We start from the raw sequence: 16,204 nt of genomic DNA, 5'->3' as shown, positions 1-16,204 counted from the left end.
TTGTGGGGCTTGAAGAAGGGCCTCACTGGGGACGAGACGCAGTTTGCAGCCAAATGGAGCAGCTGCAGTTGCTCCAGTTAGATGTCTGGTCCACCAGGGACCACACTCAGGTGTTTCACTCAAATTTAATGGCCTTTTTCTTATGGGGTTGGGAAAGACTGGAAAGACGTAAGAATAGCTACAATTAAAACCCCTCTTTATCCAACACTTTGTCATTCATAAAGCCAACACCAACTTATTTAATATGTAGGTGGTTCTCACGATGAACCCCAAGGTGAATGTGAGGATGCTATGATGTGTCCTTGCGGCATTGGAGTGGGTTATCTAGAGTGTGACCTCCAAGGACGAGGTTAGCAGTCTTTCTACTCTGGCATGGGTTAAGACCTGCTTTAATCTCTTGGAAGCAGGAGGAAACTACAGTATAATTCTATAGATAATTTGTTCTGCTATTTGATAGTTTAACATCACACATTAACATAACACCAGGTCAGGCCCCTTCAGGATAATGGAGGCAGACAGTGAAGTGTAGCTGCCTGACCACTGAAGAAGGAAACGTGCTACAGAAACATAGCACTCAGGTCCTCCCGCATGAAAGCTGAGAACAGATCTAGGACAGAAGGAAGCCAGCACAGGGTCGGGGCAGGGCTTGGTTTTCCTGAGTAACAGACTAGGATGGCCCTTGCTGGAAGAAACTGACAAGTGTTTTACCTCGACAGGTGAAAGAGCGAGTGGAAGGACTTGCATGAGGAAATGGTGACCTGCAAGGAAGTAGTTAGTGTATTTTCTTTGAGGGAGTAGCTGAGAATAAAATATGGCTGCCTAGGTCTTGGGTTGTGTAAAGAGCCTGAGGGAGATACTAGGTGAGAAAGGGAAAAATAAGAGTTTTTTTCTAGGTAGAAAGGAAAGCCAATGTTTATTGACTTAGAGTTTATGATAACAGTAATAAAAATATCCAACTTGTGCTTAAAAGTTTGTTTAAATTTTAGCTTTTTTTCCTGAGGCATTATCTGTGAGTTTAGTGAAAATGGAAGAGCTATATATTGTTTTTTTTAGGTATTAAGTTATATATATATATATATATATATATATATATATATATATATATATATGCCAAGCCACGGGAACGTCGGAATGACCAGAATGACCAGAATGACTAGTCGTAATGACGCGCACTGAGGCGGCCAACCAGCCTGATTGGGGCCCCGATCGGCCCTCCCCCACAACCACCTGCGGCCCTCCCCGCCGCTGGCCCGGCCCCGATGGCCTCCATCGGGGGCAGGCCAGCCAGACCCCACCCGTGCACGAATTCATGCACCGGGCCTCTAGTTTTTGTATAAAAATGTGTCATGACCTTAATTTAAGAAACATTTATCGCCCTGGCTGGGTTGCTCAGTTGGTTGGAGCATCATCCTGTACACCAAAAAGGTTACAGGTTCGATTCCCAGTCAGGGCATATACCTAGGTTGTGGGTTCGATTCCTGGTTGGGGCATATACAGGAGGCAACTGATCAATGTTTCTCTCTCACATCAACGTTTCTCTCCCTTCCTCTTTCTCTAAAAAAATAAAAAAACATATCCTCAGGTGAGGATTAAAAAAAAAAAAGAAATATTTATCAAGATTTATAACCTGTCAGACACTGGTCTAGACTCTAGGTATATAGCAGTGAACAAAACAAAATTTGGTTAGTAGAGTTATCTACTACTTTCAGTTATCCATATCTTAATGAAGGGTCCATATTACCATAATCAGATACCCCCTTCATTCAGAGCTGGCTTTTCTGAAGGCAAAAATCCTGCCTGGGGAAAAATTCACCTTCATAGAACTAGCTTCTTGTATCCTCATCTCCAATTCACTGATATAAGCATCAAGAATGAATGGAGATCTTTAAAAGGGCAATGAAAGAAGGCAGAACCTGGGAAATCACCAACTGTAGATCACCACCCTCCCCCTGCCCCCGTAAATATTTCTCTCTTTTTCGCGTCCATCGAGGCTAGAGAGCGGTCCAGTTCCTGAGTAGGGGCGGCTGGGGATTGAGAAAATGAAAGAAAAGAGACAGACACAGAGATAGAAGGAAAAAACTGGGGCTGGGTGGGACCACTGTCCTCTGACATGGACAGGGACAGGAACAGTGACCCCGAGCCAATACAGCATGTTTATTTTATACAGCAAAAAAACAGGAAGTTTTACTAAAAGTCAAGACAAAGGAGATTATGTGCATTCTTGGGTGGGCCCGAGTCATATTCATTCCTGGTGCTTGGCTGGATTTAAATAACAAAACTCACCCCCTGGCACCTGGGCTGAAGGTCAAGCTGACAACACTCTTGTCTTTTGGCAAAGCGTGTTTCTGGGACGTGGCTTTGCCGACGCCACTGGATTCAGCTGACAATAATTAAAGAAATGCCCATGTGACTTCCCAGGTGCTTTCTACATGCCCCGCCTCCCCCAACCCCAACCCTGTATAAGAGCTTGCTTGAAATGAAATGAGAGAGCAATTTTTTCTTTTCTTGTGTTAATCCTCACCAGATGATATTTTTCCATTGATTTTTAGGGAGAAAGAAAGAAAGAGGGAGAGACAGAGAAATATCGATGTGAGAGAAACTCATTGCTTGGTTGCCTCCTGCACGAGCCCCGACCAGGGCCCAGGCCGCTAGGAGTGGAGGGGTTGGGGGGATGGAGGGATGGGAAGCCTGCAACCAAGTCCATCGTCAGCATCAGAGAAAACACGAGTCCCTCCACAGCAAAGGGGAGGAGCAGAGGCCCCAGGAGAGGCTCAGCCCGGCTGCGGACATCACAGAGAGCCCACCAGATGAGGCCACCGTCTATGCACTTCCTGAGAAAAAGAGGGAGATGCAGAGCCCAAGCCCTGCTGCAGGAGACGCCCAGGAGGTGACAAATGCCCAGCTGGACCAGCGGGCCCTCACCCTCAGAGCAGCCCAAGCTGTGTCCCCACAGCCCACGAGCCCACAGCTGATACCAGCACATACGTAGAACTTCCCAGACACTGACTCGGGACCACCTGGCCTCTGCAACTAGAGACATAAGGCACTCTGTTTTTTAAAAATGTAAATTCTTTATTGTTTAAAGTATTACATAAGTTTCCTCCCCCTCCTCCATTGACCTCTCCCCAGCCGCCCCCACTCCCGACACAAGTCACTCTTGCAAAGGCCTGAAGCACCACTAGGAGGGCTTCCCTGTGGAATCATCCCATTCTTGACAGTCATCTATTCATCTCTCCTGGAGGCAAGAGCTGGAGTCTGGGGACCCCTACTCAACACCTAGCAGGTTCATTAACCAGGTGGCCCCTCCTATAATCCACCAGCTCCTTGGGGCACCCATATAACACTTGTTTCCAGAGACCCAGCTACTGTTGTCCAGCAGTTTCCAGAGACCCAACCACTGTTGCCCAGCGGTTTTCAGAGACCCAGCTACAGTTGGGCTGTTTCTGGAGACCCAGCTACAGTCCTACAGTCACCCAGCTGATTCCAGACATGTCCTGTGAATCCCCACCTTCCCCCCAGAGACTGTTGAAACCATCTTCTTAGCTGACTCTAGACTTTCCACTTGTTGACCTTGAACCTGGGCCATATTCATGCAGTTAATATTTGATGCCTCATTTTCTCCGAACCCTGCTTCAGCTTGTTCATCAATAAATGTTTTCACCTCCCCCGCCCCCCAAAAAAAGAATGAACGGAGAGGCTATAAAGAAGAGGATGTAGTAAAATAACAATACAAAAGAGACCATTTGCGGAATATGCACTCTGCTAGGCACTCTGATAAGAGTTTTATAAAATTATCTCACTGAAGCCTCACAAGAATCCTAGGAGACAGTTATTATCATGATCTGCAATTTATATACGTATCAGGCAACTACAGCACAGAGAGGGCAAATACATTGTCCAGGGTCATACAGTTATTAAATTGTGGAGCCAGAATTCAAATCTGATATTACACACAATTTAGACTTTGATTGTTATTCAAAGCACCAAATCTGCACTCTTTGCTTCTAGATTTCTGACTATGTAAGAAAAAAATAAAGCTATTCATAATCTACTATAAATAAAAAAGACAAGCCATAGATTGAGAGAAAATATTTACAATAAATATATCTGAAAAATAATTTGTATCTAGTATATACTGTTAACGAAAAAAAAACCATTGAAACCTGTAAAGAATTTTAGTGAGTTTATTTGAGCCAAACTGTCGACATATGCCGGGAAGCAGAACCTCAACGAATTGAGATTATGCTCCGAAGAATGGTGGGTTACATCTGTATTTATGCATTGCCATTAAAGGAGGGACATAGGTGGGCTACATGAAATTCATTGGATAAAGTCAAATGGTGGGAAACCCCTGGGATTGGACAAAAAGTAAAATGATGGACACATACTTAGGTGGGTACAGGAACAATTAACATGATAATGAAGGAATTTGAGGCATCTGTCCTGGCGCCTACCACATTTGGTTGTACCCCAGGGGCTCCAGCAAAAGAAGGAAGTTACAAGTTACCCAGACATCTCACAGATATGTTATCTTAGAGGCAAAAAGGCAAATGGGCTCAGTAGAGAAGATCCAAGTTGATCTTTGTCAGGGAAGATAGCAGCCTAGGAATGACTGCCCACCATAACCTGTTTGTAGTTAAATATTTAATTTTCAAACCATCCTTTGTGGTTATTCCAGGTCTCTGAGTTTGCAAGACTGCCACGCAGGCCTCCCCTGAGCTTGTCAGGTTAGCATGTGGCTCCTTTCGTCCACACATTCCCCTTTTGGTCATAAATCAATCCAAAGGATGCATTGATGACCAACCTTTTGGTTGGATAATGGAGTCCCACGTTGCTAGGAAGGCTCAGTCCTAGGATGTCTCAGTGTCAGCATGTCTTGTTGAACAGGTGGACCACTGGGGATGGGGCAAGACCATAACCTTAGATGGCATTTAAGGTCGAATTATATATTTTAAAAAGGCAGGTAAATGGGAGGCAGTCAAATCCTATATGTCCTTGTTAAAAAGTATTCTGGATCATTTCTAATTTTGAGCCACCATGATCCGAGTCTTTTTGCTGTTTGTCTTACGTTTTGCTTTTCTGCATCTAATATAACATTTACATATCAAGAACAAAAGTAACAATAGTAAACCAATAACACTGATTAGGAACAGAAAATGTCTAATACTAGACAAGGAAAATTCTAAGGGGAACAAGCATCACAGCTAACCAAAAAACCCTTTACATGTATTATCATAATCTTTTATTAAGCTAATTATGCTTTCCTCCTTCATCCACTGTCATTTGTACCTTATGATATGTTTGGCCAAATGAATTAAGACTCTACTATTTCATTATATAGAAGCTCTAATTTTCTTCTGGCCAATTAGTTCCCATAAAAATGGCTTCATGGGGAGGAGTTCAATTTCCCAATACATTGGTTTTTTTCAGTATCAATATTATCACAGATTTTATGAACATCAGGCAAAGTCATTCTGCCTATAATTTCAGTATTACACCATATTCTAGTATTATTTAATGTAAACTTGGTGATATTACAGTAAAGATTGCTTTTAACCCTTCCCAGCAAAAACGCCCCTTTCCTATATACTATATTGTTATTTGTTGGGGTAGATACAATAAGCCAGGACTGGGTGAATTCAGTATTCCATATGGATTGAGGGCATAACCATTCACTTTTCCAATTTTCACAGACAGTGAGATGGGTTCACATTGTTTATTATTTTTAAATATGGCCCATCTACTTCCCATTGGAAGTATTCTAGTATTATAGAGGATAGTCCTTACACCAGCCAGTTGAACTACTGGGAATTTTAAGCTTAGGATTTAACTCGCACCTGGGCTTTTAAAAACACAATATTGTAGATCACATTTCCCATTTAAAATTTCCAAATTCCTGGGGAACCATATGAGTCCCATAAGTGTCTGGCCTGGGCTTCTGCAGCCATTATAGTTGGCCATTGTTTCATAGCCACTTCAGATTCCTTGCATTAGCATAGACAACAGGCCCGGTTGAATTAGGGCACAAGCATGTTCCCATTGTTGGGTTTGGACATGAGTTTAGTCTGTCGAGCCTGTTCTATCCATTAAACCAAGGCTTTATTATCTTTCCATGCTGCTTCCCACTGTTTTTCCTTCTTCCAGAAACAGCATTCCCTCTATGTGACCTATTTGAGATAAAAATCCTTTTTCTAATGAATGACATTCTTCATTAGCTACATACAACTTCAGCTTGATCCGGATACCAAGGCCAGCCCCTACTGTTCCAAGTATTCCCCTTTTGCTTCTTTTAGGGGGACCAATGTTGTTGGATCCACCAAGAATGTTGTTGCCATTGGGTAGCTATGGCTTGGGAGCAGTTAGGGTATACTGAGTGGAGCCCAAAATGTTGAGTTTCCCATGCCATAGTTAAATGGGTAGAGGTGACCCCCAAATGAGCTAGAGTTTGAGTATTCCATAGGGCTTCCCATAAGCGTCCAGGACGCAAGGATGGTGGGGTAGTTACAGACAGATCTACCCACCAAGTAATGCCAATAATTTCTGAAATAGGGACCCATTGATTTCTTTCTTGCTTCACAGACATCCAGCCACAAGAACATGACTGGTGAGTCCAAGGGCATGGTATGCTATGACAGATAGGACAGGCTGCTGCAAGCCTTTTGCCATCATATCCAGGTGTTTTTCTTAGTTATTCATCACCCATCTCTATAGCCATACAATATTCATCCAGATTACATCCATATACAATTCTACCAGTGGAATTATCAGGGAGATATTCTTGGAGGTATTTGCCTAAGGTGGGTCCTTTATAATAGATAGAGCCAGAAAACAACAACAACAACAACAACCAAAGCTTATATTGATAGGAGAAGACCAATGTGTGGCTAACAAGGCATTAATTTCACTATCATACCTGATAACCAGAACATCATTGTGTAGTAGGTAGGAAAGGTTAGCAGGTATCTAAGTTAAATTTTTCATATCTAATAAAGAAAGAGGTCTGGGGGGTAGACATTGTTTCCACTAGGGAACCATAAGGATAATAATAATATGAAAATCATTTTATGTACATTCAATCAGTATCAATCAGATGATATAAAAACAAGCTATCAGTTTGTGAGTATACAGGCCTTGTTGACGTCATCTTGGGATAGCTGTCTGCCTCCGTGGTCAGCGACTTCTCGTCCTTGAAAAGTCTGTGATCTCCGCTGCAGACGGAGATGGTGTCAGAGATGGGAGTAGATGTCCATTCACAGTCAGATGCCTTTTTTAAATGAGAAATGTGAATCCATGAGCTAACTCCTTTAAGCTTAGCTGCACATGGGTTAGTTAGTAATACCTGGTAAGGTCCCCTCCAATGAGGTTGGAGAGTATTTTTATTTGGTGTCTTTTCCAAGACAGCAAATTTCCTGGTTGTAAGCCATGATCTTTGAACGCTTCGTCTCCCGGGAGCGCACTGTGAAATGAATCTGTTACCAATTTGTTAGTTCCTATAATGCAGAATGTCTGCTCTTTACTTTTCCCTATATTCAGGAAACAAGAGATTTAAGAGTCAACAATATTTTAAATAGAATCATAAGAATAATTATCTTCAATTCATTTAGTCCCATAGTTGTTTTTGTTTATTTATTCCTTGAAGTTCTATAAATCTTCATCCAGTTCAAAATATGACCTGCTTAGAAGCCTGCAAGTTAGAGTAAATCTGAGTCCTTTTCATGGATTTTTCTAGACATATATACCTACAAATGCATCAGAATAAAGCTGTCCACAAATGACAAGTGGCATGGTTATAGATTTGATAAAAACTTTGCTTTTCTATAAAATATAACATTCCAAGACAACAACTTCTTGGTAAGTAATAATCCCTGTAAAATGACATAGAGAATAATATAAAATTTGTATACCTTTAGATTCAATTATAATTTCAACATATAAAGAATAATATGTAAGAGTTTAAAATGAGGCACATGGCTTATTGCAAGCAGTGTATTGAGCATTGAAAATAATACATAAACTCCCAATATGTGAAACGCAAATACCCAGAGTATCACTGACAGACGCCCCCACAGGGAATCATGACTCTTGGCTTGCCAGTGTCCCTGACTGGACACATGCTACCCTCCTAAAGTTTCCTGTTTGAACTTAGCTCTGAGAATCTTTGCAAGTTTCTTTCTGAAGCAGAGTGCCTTAACAAGGCACGTAACCTGTCCTTGCTCTTGATTGGAGCTCAGGCACACGGTCTTTCCTGATTGGCTAATTCAAAGGGAGGGGTTGGCCCTTGCTCTTTCAAGGGGAGCAGCAAGCCATGCGGCCAACATGGCGGCTGCCAAGTCACAGTCCAAAATGGAGGCTGTCTAAACTATTCTTTGACAGAGAAGATGATTTGTTTATTCTCACAACAAATAAGGAAAGAGCAAACCAAATCCCTAAAAGATAGACAGCCACAATTATATTTTCAGACAAACAGACACAAATCTCACTAGCTGTTTCTGGAGACTGAACCCTGAGAGGGAGAGCAAGAAGAGAACCCCAAGATTAATAAGAATTCTTGGCAGCTGCTGGGACGTTCTTGCAATCTCTCTCACGCCTTCAACCCCACCACACACAACTAGGCTTCCCCAAAGCGGGACTTGCCTCTTCTTTCAACAAATTAAACAACAACAAAGAGACACAAAAACATCAACACTCTTATACAGGCGCACAGAAAACACACTAAGAATTTACACCAGAGAATGTCTAGCATTAAAATTACCAAAGCAGTGTCTTTTGTCCCCGGTTCGGGAACTGCCTCTCTCTAGAATTTCAGTACATTCCCAAAGGACTATTCAAAAATGGCTGTAGACATTTGTTAACTTCAAAATAGTTCTGAAACAGTCTCTGAAAATCTTTTTTATTAATTTCCATCTTATTGGAAGAAAATTTTTTTCTTAGAAGCTTCTAGTTTCCAAATCAAGATACGCTTCCCATATACTCAGTCATTTTAATTTCAGAGCCGGCATTTTTTTTTTTTTTTCTGCATGCAAAATATTAACATAGGTACCCCAAACAAACTGCATTTTTTTTCTTTCTTTTTTCTGGCCATTCCTCAGTTAATATTTTCTAGTTAAATTTTCTCATTTCTGTTAAGTACTTGCAAGTAAAGGCTTCTTATCAGGAGTATTTTTTTTTTCCTCCAGTCCCGCCTTAGCCTGGGTTCTGCCAACCCTTAACCTGGGGTTCTGTCAACCCTGGTTCCACCTCGAGGATTTTAAAACAGCTCAAATAAAGTCAGACCCTCTACCAAAGCGAGGGAAGGTCCTGGATCCAAGAGACGACTCACCCACATTCACCCAATGGGCGGAGAACCGGTGGGCTCAAGGGGCCCTTTGCTGGATCCTAGCTCCAAGTCCAAGTCCATAGGATGATCCTGGGTGAGTTTTCTTTGGAATCCTGCCGACTACGCCAAGTAATGTTAACGAAAAAAAACCATTGAAACCTGTAAAGAATTTTAGTGAGTTTATTTGAGCCAAACTGTCGACATATGCCGGGAAGCAGAACCTCAACGAATTGAGATTATGCTCCGAAGAATGGTGGGTTACATCTGTATTTATGCATTGCCATTAAAGGAGGGACATAGGTGGGCTACATGAAATTCATTGGATAAAGTCAAATGGTGGGAAACCCCTGGGATTGGACAAAAAGTAAAATGATGGACACATACTTAGGTGGGTACAGGAACAATTAACATGATAATGAAGGAATTTGAGGCATCTGTCCTGGCGCCTACCACATTTGGTTGTACCCCAGGGGCTCCAGCAAAAGAAGGAAGTTACAAGTTACCCAGACATCTCACAGATATGTTATCTTAGAGGCAAAAAGGCAAATGGGCTCAGTAGAGAAGATCCAAGTTGATCTTTGTCAGGGAAGATAGCAGCCTAGGAATGACTGCCCACCATAACCTGTTTGTAGTTAAATATTTAATTTTCAAACCATCCTTTGTGGTTATTCCAGGTCTCTGAGTTTGCAAGACTGCCACGCAGGCCTCCCCTGAGCTTGTCAGGTTAGCATGTGGCTCCTTTCGTCCACAATACAAAAAACTCTTCTAACTTCGAAAGAGTTGACAACATCATGACAAATACACAGCCCTGGCTGGGTGTTGCTCATTGGTTAGAGCACCGGCCTGTGCACCAGAGGGTTGCATTTTAAAATAATTTGTGTTTTGATTTACATTTGTATATTTGCATTTTTTGTTGATAGTATTCTCAATTCAAAAAATAAATTAATGGCCCTAGCCGGTTTGGCTCAGTGGATAGAGCATCAGCCTGCGGACCAAAGGGTTCCAGGTTCAATTCCCATCAAGGGCACGTACTTTGGCTGCAGGCTCCTCCCTGACCTGGGCCCTGGTTGGGGCTTTTGCAGAAGATGACCAGTTGATGTGTTTCTCTCACATCCATGTTTCTCTTGGTCTTTCCCTCTCTCTTCCACTCTCCCTAAAAATCAATGAAAAAATATCCATGGGTGAGGATTAAAACACACACACAAAATAACAAAAAATAAATTAATTAATGGTTCATATAAGCAAAAAAGCAGGTATAGATATAGTAATGCAGTACAACAATTTAAAGTAATTCTATGTAAATTGAGAGCAGACCTTTGGTGTGGGTATGGAATGTGAATCAATAGTGCTAAGTGACTTTGCAAGGACATTTGATTAAGCAACCAAATCAGAAAGTGCCAGTAGAGAGCACCCCCTCTCCAAATTTTATTTGCTTTAAATAACTCTTTAATTTAAACAACTCTCTAATTTAAGATTTTGTCCGAAACTTGGGTTTTAAATTCAAGATCTAGCTTTATTCATATAGTGATACTTTACTTGAATTATGGGAGGAAGTAGACCAAGGTGAGGATATTAACTAGAAGAAGTAATGTTCAATACCATTGTGGCCCTAAGGGTGTCCTTCCAAATGGTCCTGGGCTCTGTCTCTAAACTACTGCTCACCTACAAACCACGGTTTCGGATGGCTACTGCCAAATGTGCTTTGAAACAGATGCTTCTGATCCCTTAATCTCTAGACGTCCTCTAAAATGGACAGTTTGAGAAACCCCGATTTTTACCGTAGCACCTGAGAGACTGAACATAGCTTCCTAGTGTGTTTCTGAAAAATCTGGTGTGTTGTAAATGCCTCTTCACTGCCTTGATTCAGATCTCAGCCTGCAAGCAGACCACTTAACTAAGCCTCTCCGGTGAGGGAGCTTTTAGTAGGAGCTTTTCTCCATGTCCTGTGCACATCATGCCATACACTCTCTCTTCCAGTGCTGTGATCATTGTTTGCTGTTATTCTCTGGTCTATTTCTAAGAATCTACATCTTTCTCTGAATGTGACTGTAACCATTAGATATCTATCTTCTTTTCCAGATGACCTCAAGAAACACTATTTTACAAACATTTCTAGGAAAGTAATGGTTCCTCTTATCTGAGTCATATATTTTTTTTCTGCACTTGGCTGTGATTTCTGATCTGAATACTGCTTTTTATTGCTTATAGGGGAGGACAGAGGTAATCCTATATAATAAAAGCCTAATATGCAAATTGTCCCCTTGGACAGTCATTCGACCACTCGCTATGACGTGCGCTGACCACCAGGGGGCGGTGTGGAACATGGTGGTGGGGGTGACAGGGACAGAGGTGCAGTGAGAATGCGTGGTGTCTGCAGAGCTCGCTTTCACTCTCCCTGCTACTCCCTCCCGCCCCCGGGATGACAGGCCTCGCACGCTGGGGAAGCCCCTGTGCTCAGGTGCCAGGCACCTATGAGGAGCCCACCCCACACCCATGCACCTCTTCTGGGTGAGCCTGGCCCGCAGCTGTCGGGACTGCAGGGGCCGGTCGGGCTCCTCGTGAGTTTACGCAGGAGCTGGTCTGTGAGGTTGGCCAGGAGAGAGCGCACTGCCCACCTGGCTTCCGTGTGGCGCCGCTGGGTGGCCCAGAGGCCCACGCTGTGCCCCGGCCCGCGGTGTCTGGTCACATTCACCACATCTCAGTGTGGGGACTCTGGCGCCATAACTCAGGCAGAGTGGACGTGCGGGGTCCCAGGGTCCCAGGTACTGCCCAGGGCCCAGTGGTCAGCTGGTACCTGCCCTTCCACGCCAGATGCTCATGCTTTGATTGCCGGCCAGGCGTAGGGACTGCACCTATGCATGAATTTCGTGCACCAGGCCTCTAGTCAAATTATAGGCAAGCAGGCTACTGCCATAAGTCTTGACTTGACTAGATGTGTAGAAAGTCCCTGTGATTCCTGGCCCACTAGTTTATTCTATCACAGGTACTTAGTTCATAGCCCAGGACAGAAGGCATTTTACACTAAACTCCACTATTGGAAAGACTAGTCCTCAGAACTAGATTTTTAAATTTTAAATTTAAATTTTTATTTATTTATTTTTATTGATTTCAGAGAGGAAGGGAGAGGGAGAGAGAGATAGAAACATCAACAATGAGAGAGAATCATTGATCTGCTTTCCCCTACACACTCCACAATGGGGATCGAGCCTGCAACCTGGGCATGTTCCCTGACTGGGAATCGAACCATGAACTGAGCCATACCAGCTGGGCAGGACTAGCTTTTTAACTGTGTCCCTATCACACATGGTTCAAGATCATCCTCTCATTTCCAGTCACATTCTCAACCATACTTGTTACTAGTGTAAAGAATTCCTATTCCTGTCCTTCATGTACCTCTCCCAATGCCTTTGGGTGGAGTGGAGGAGAAATTCAGTAGCAGCATTTTTTCTGTTTCTGAAAATGTATCACTTTGCTATCAGGACTTTCTCCTCCTCTCTCTTGGCACTCCAAGATCTCCACACTCATTTCACTCATGCTACGTCATATACTGGTTATCCATGGTACAGAAATGGGATAAAACCAAGAGGAGTTTTCCCTGATTCTGAAGAGTTGTAGAATATAACAGTTTGCAATGCCTTAAGTTTGGAAGTCTTAAATAGTTTAGTTGGGAAGGATACCTCTTGCAATATAAGAAAGTATGTTTAGAGGATGAGCCATGGCATGAAGGAGGCTAACAGCTATTGGTACGTGAAGCTTGTTGCCAACAAGTTGAAGGAATTATTCAGAGTTAGTACCCTCAACTCCACTTGCTCAGGGGCACTGATCTTAAAGCTCAGACCTAGAATCTGGTTTTATAGGATCCATATATATCCTAGCCTAATCTTAAAGTGATTAAAGTCCAGTTTTTCTATTGGCTTGGGTCACTCTATTTTTAATCTACAGAGGCCAATTCTGAGTGTGTCTATAAGTTTCTACTAGTATACCCATGAACAAATCTGCTACAAGTTATTAGTCTTGGATTTACATAATGTTTCAATTAATTTCAGTGCAGAATCAGGTTTGGGGGTTGGAGGTGGGAGCCTGATAATAGTGCATAGGATACATGAATATGTACCGTCACACACACTTTTCAAGTTCTCTGTTTTCCTGAAGTAGTGAGTCTCTAGATCCAAGTTATATCTGATTCTTAAAGTCTGTGTTGCCATATTTTATAACCATTCCTGAGCCCTCAGCCATGAACCACTATATCAAGGGACTCTTCCTTGGCTTTGTACTATGCTTGGGTTGACTGGACAAGTGCTAGTTCTAATCCTGGGACCATGGCATATAATGACATATACTCCTTTTACATACTCTGTATATCTGTAGGGGGAAAGGGGCATTGGCCATGGACTTTTATTTTATATTCTAATTGCCTCACTCATAATACCCCTGAGGTCTCCTTTGTTCTTGAGGTTGGCTGGGGACATCCTCCTTCCTAGAACCAACCCCACAAGAAACAAAGGTATAAATAAAGCCAACTGGGGAACAGGATCATGCTTGGAACTCTCTCTGGACAGAGGAAAAACAATACCTGGAATGGACTAGAGATTAGGGAAGGGGAAGGAAAAGTGGGGTGAAATTACGGAAGGAAGTTGGCAGGCTCAGTGTTTCTGTGTGGCACAACTCATTGTTCTTCATCCTTTTCCTAGAAGCAGGGCTTGGCGCCAGGGCTCATGAGGCTTCCTCCGCAAATAAAAGGAGGTGGGGAATGAGTGGTGCGCCCACTTAAGATTATTGGGGGGAGCCAACATGATGTCCTTCACGTCTCTGCTCCTGGTGGGCATTCTGTTCCCTGCCCTTCAGGCCAAGCAATTTACAAAATGTGAGCTGTCCCAGGTGCTGAAGGACATGGATGGCTATGGAGGCGTCACTCTACCTGAATGTGAGTTTTCTGCTGCCTTGCTTCATCCCATTCTTCACCAGCTTCTCTTCTCTATTCTCGCCCCTTTCATCCTTACTTTCATTAAACTATCTAGTAACCCTATTATGTTGATCTATTTACATGTTTAATACATTTATTCTCCTATATTTTCTTTCTCCCATTGTCTGATCTTTTTGGAACTTTTCTTTTTATCTCATCAAGATACTATGTTGCTTTGCCATATTTGGAGGCTTGCTGGAGAGCCATTTTCTCTCTAGGAATACAGGTCCTCATTTATGCGATGCCTGGACATTTCTGTGATACCTTTCTCCTCTTTTCCCAGGGATCTGTAACATATTTCATATCAGTGGTTATGACACACAAACCATAGTCGATAACAATGGCAAGACAGAATATGGACTCTTCCAGATCAATAATAAACTTTGGTGCAGGGACAATCAGATACAGTCAAGGAACATCTGTGACATCTCCTGTGATAGTGAGTAGCCTCTTTTACCCCGTTTCTCTGTTTTTCTGAGCCTCCTCCTGGATGGTCTCTGGATTCATTGCCTTGGACTCCACATCAACTTAGGGACTTGAATTGAGAATACTATGTAAGAGGCTGCTAAAAATTTTCATGATCATCAAATCATGAACAGTCCCCTGAAGTTTATGGGTAGGTGATCTGAGCTGTCTGGGAGTCTTGAAGTCTGATACTTAGCATTTTCAGAGTAAGTCAGTTGATGAGGTTGATAATTCCTCCAGACATGCTCCTCAGCTAGGGGAGGCATTGGATTTCTGTATTGGCTTTCTTATGTAGAAAGGCAATAGGCATAAGCCTCCAGAGAAGGACCAGACCTACTAGATCCAGGGAAGAGAAAAACTTTTCTGGATAACTCTCAGCTCTCTCATTTTGTCCCCCCTAACTATTTCCAGAATTCTTGGATGATGACCTTACTGATGACATGATGTGTGCCAAGAAGATCCTGGATAGTGAAGGAATTGACTACTGGTGAGTCCCTATTCTATTTTCTACTTCCCCTTCCCTTTCTTCTTCTCACCCCTTTAGCTCCTGTACCATTCCTCCCCTCTCTATCTTCTGGCCATTTAATCTAGAATATAGTCTCCAAAGCAACACTCATTGAGCAGTTTCAGGTTTCCAAGTTTTAAGCCTCCATCACTCCACTCCTGTTTGGCAATTGTCCTAATAGGAGTTCCCCATAGAAGGCTGAGACCCAACCTCCTTTCAGCTAGACTTGCACATCTGATTCTACTTATATAGTCCTCGTCCCTAAAGTGAACCCTCAGTACCTCTGTATACCTTATCTAGCCCTGAAATTTTTTATTTTATTTTATTTTTTAGTTTTAAAAATGGACCCTACTCCACTAGGTGGCTCATCTGGCTAGGAAAGTCTTTCTGTAATTTTCACCCATACTGTTCCACCTTAGCTCTCCTGAGGATAAAGTTAGATGGATGTTTAAGCTAAGATCCAGTCAGCCAACTTGCCCTGTCTCCTTTCCGTTATCAGGTTGCCCCATAAGCCACTCTGCTCTGAGAAGCTGGAACAGTGGCTCTGCGAGAAGTTGTGAGCACCGACTGTCCTTGCTTCTGTTCTTATTCTGCTTCTGGAACTCCTCTTCCCCAAAGATACCCCAGTTTGCATCTTTCTACTCACTTGAAGCTAATTTGTCTTTGAGACCTGTGCCCTGTAGTAACACCATTGGACACGTGAGGACAATTCTCTATGGATATGTGACTGGTGCACTAGACTTTTGTCCCATGCTGAATGCCCCTGGTGGCACTTTCACTACAACAATGGATTCTACCTCTCTCCTAAATAAAGGGTTTGATTTTGAATGGCTGGCTGTATTTTCTTCCTGGAGGGAGAGGGAAAAGGGTGTGGGGGTGGGTACTGAAGCCATAGATCATAGGTACCTTCTATCTTTACTGAAAAGGAAGTAGGCTGAACTTATAACAGAAAGAT

The 16,204-nt window shown here is 42.7% G+C and overlaps 1 protein-coding gene across 1 annotated transcript; it reads left to right on the top strand.

Annotated features, from left to right (window-relative positions):
- Positions 1 to 14,107: 14,107 nt before the first annotated feature.
- LALBA (lactalbumin alpha) lies at positions 14,108 to 15,809 on the top strand (the record flags this gene model as incomplete). Its single annotated transcript, XM_079775240.1, has 4 exons — positions 14,108 to 14,240; positions 14,563 to 14,718; positions 15,156 to 15,231; positions 15,749 to 15,809. The coding sequence occupies 4 exons, from the start codon at positions 14,108 to 14,110 to the stop codon at positions 15,807 to 15,809; spliced, it is 426 nt and encodes a 141-aa protein (XP_079631366.1).
- Positions 15,810 to 16,204: the final 395 nt, after the last annotated feature.

This window comes from Cnephaeus nilssonii (genome assembly GCF_951640355.1).
Source record: "Cnephaeus nilssonii genome assembly, chromosome: 6".
NCBI lineage: Eukaryota > Metazoa > Chordata > Mammalia > Chiroptera > Vespertilionidae > Cnephaeus > Cnephaeus nilssonii.
Note: the sequence above shows the minus strand (reverse complement) of the source record. Positions and strands in the feature narration are given on the sequence as shown.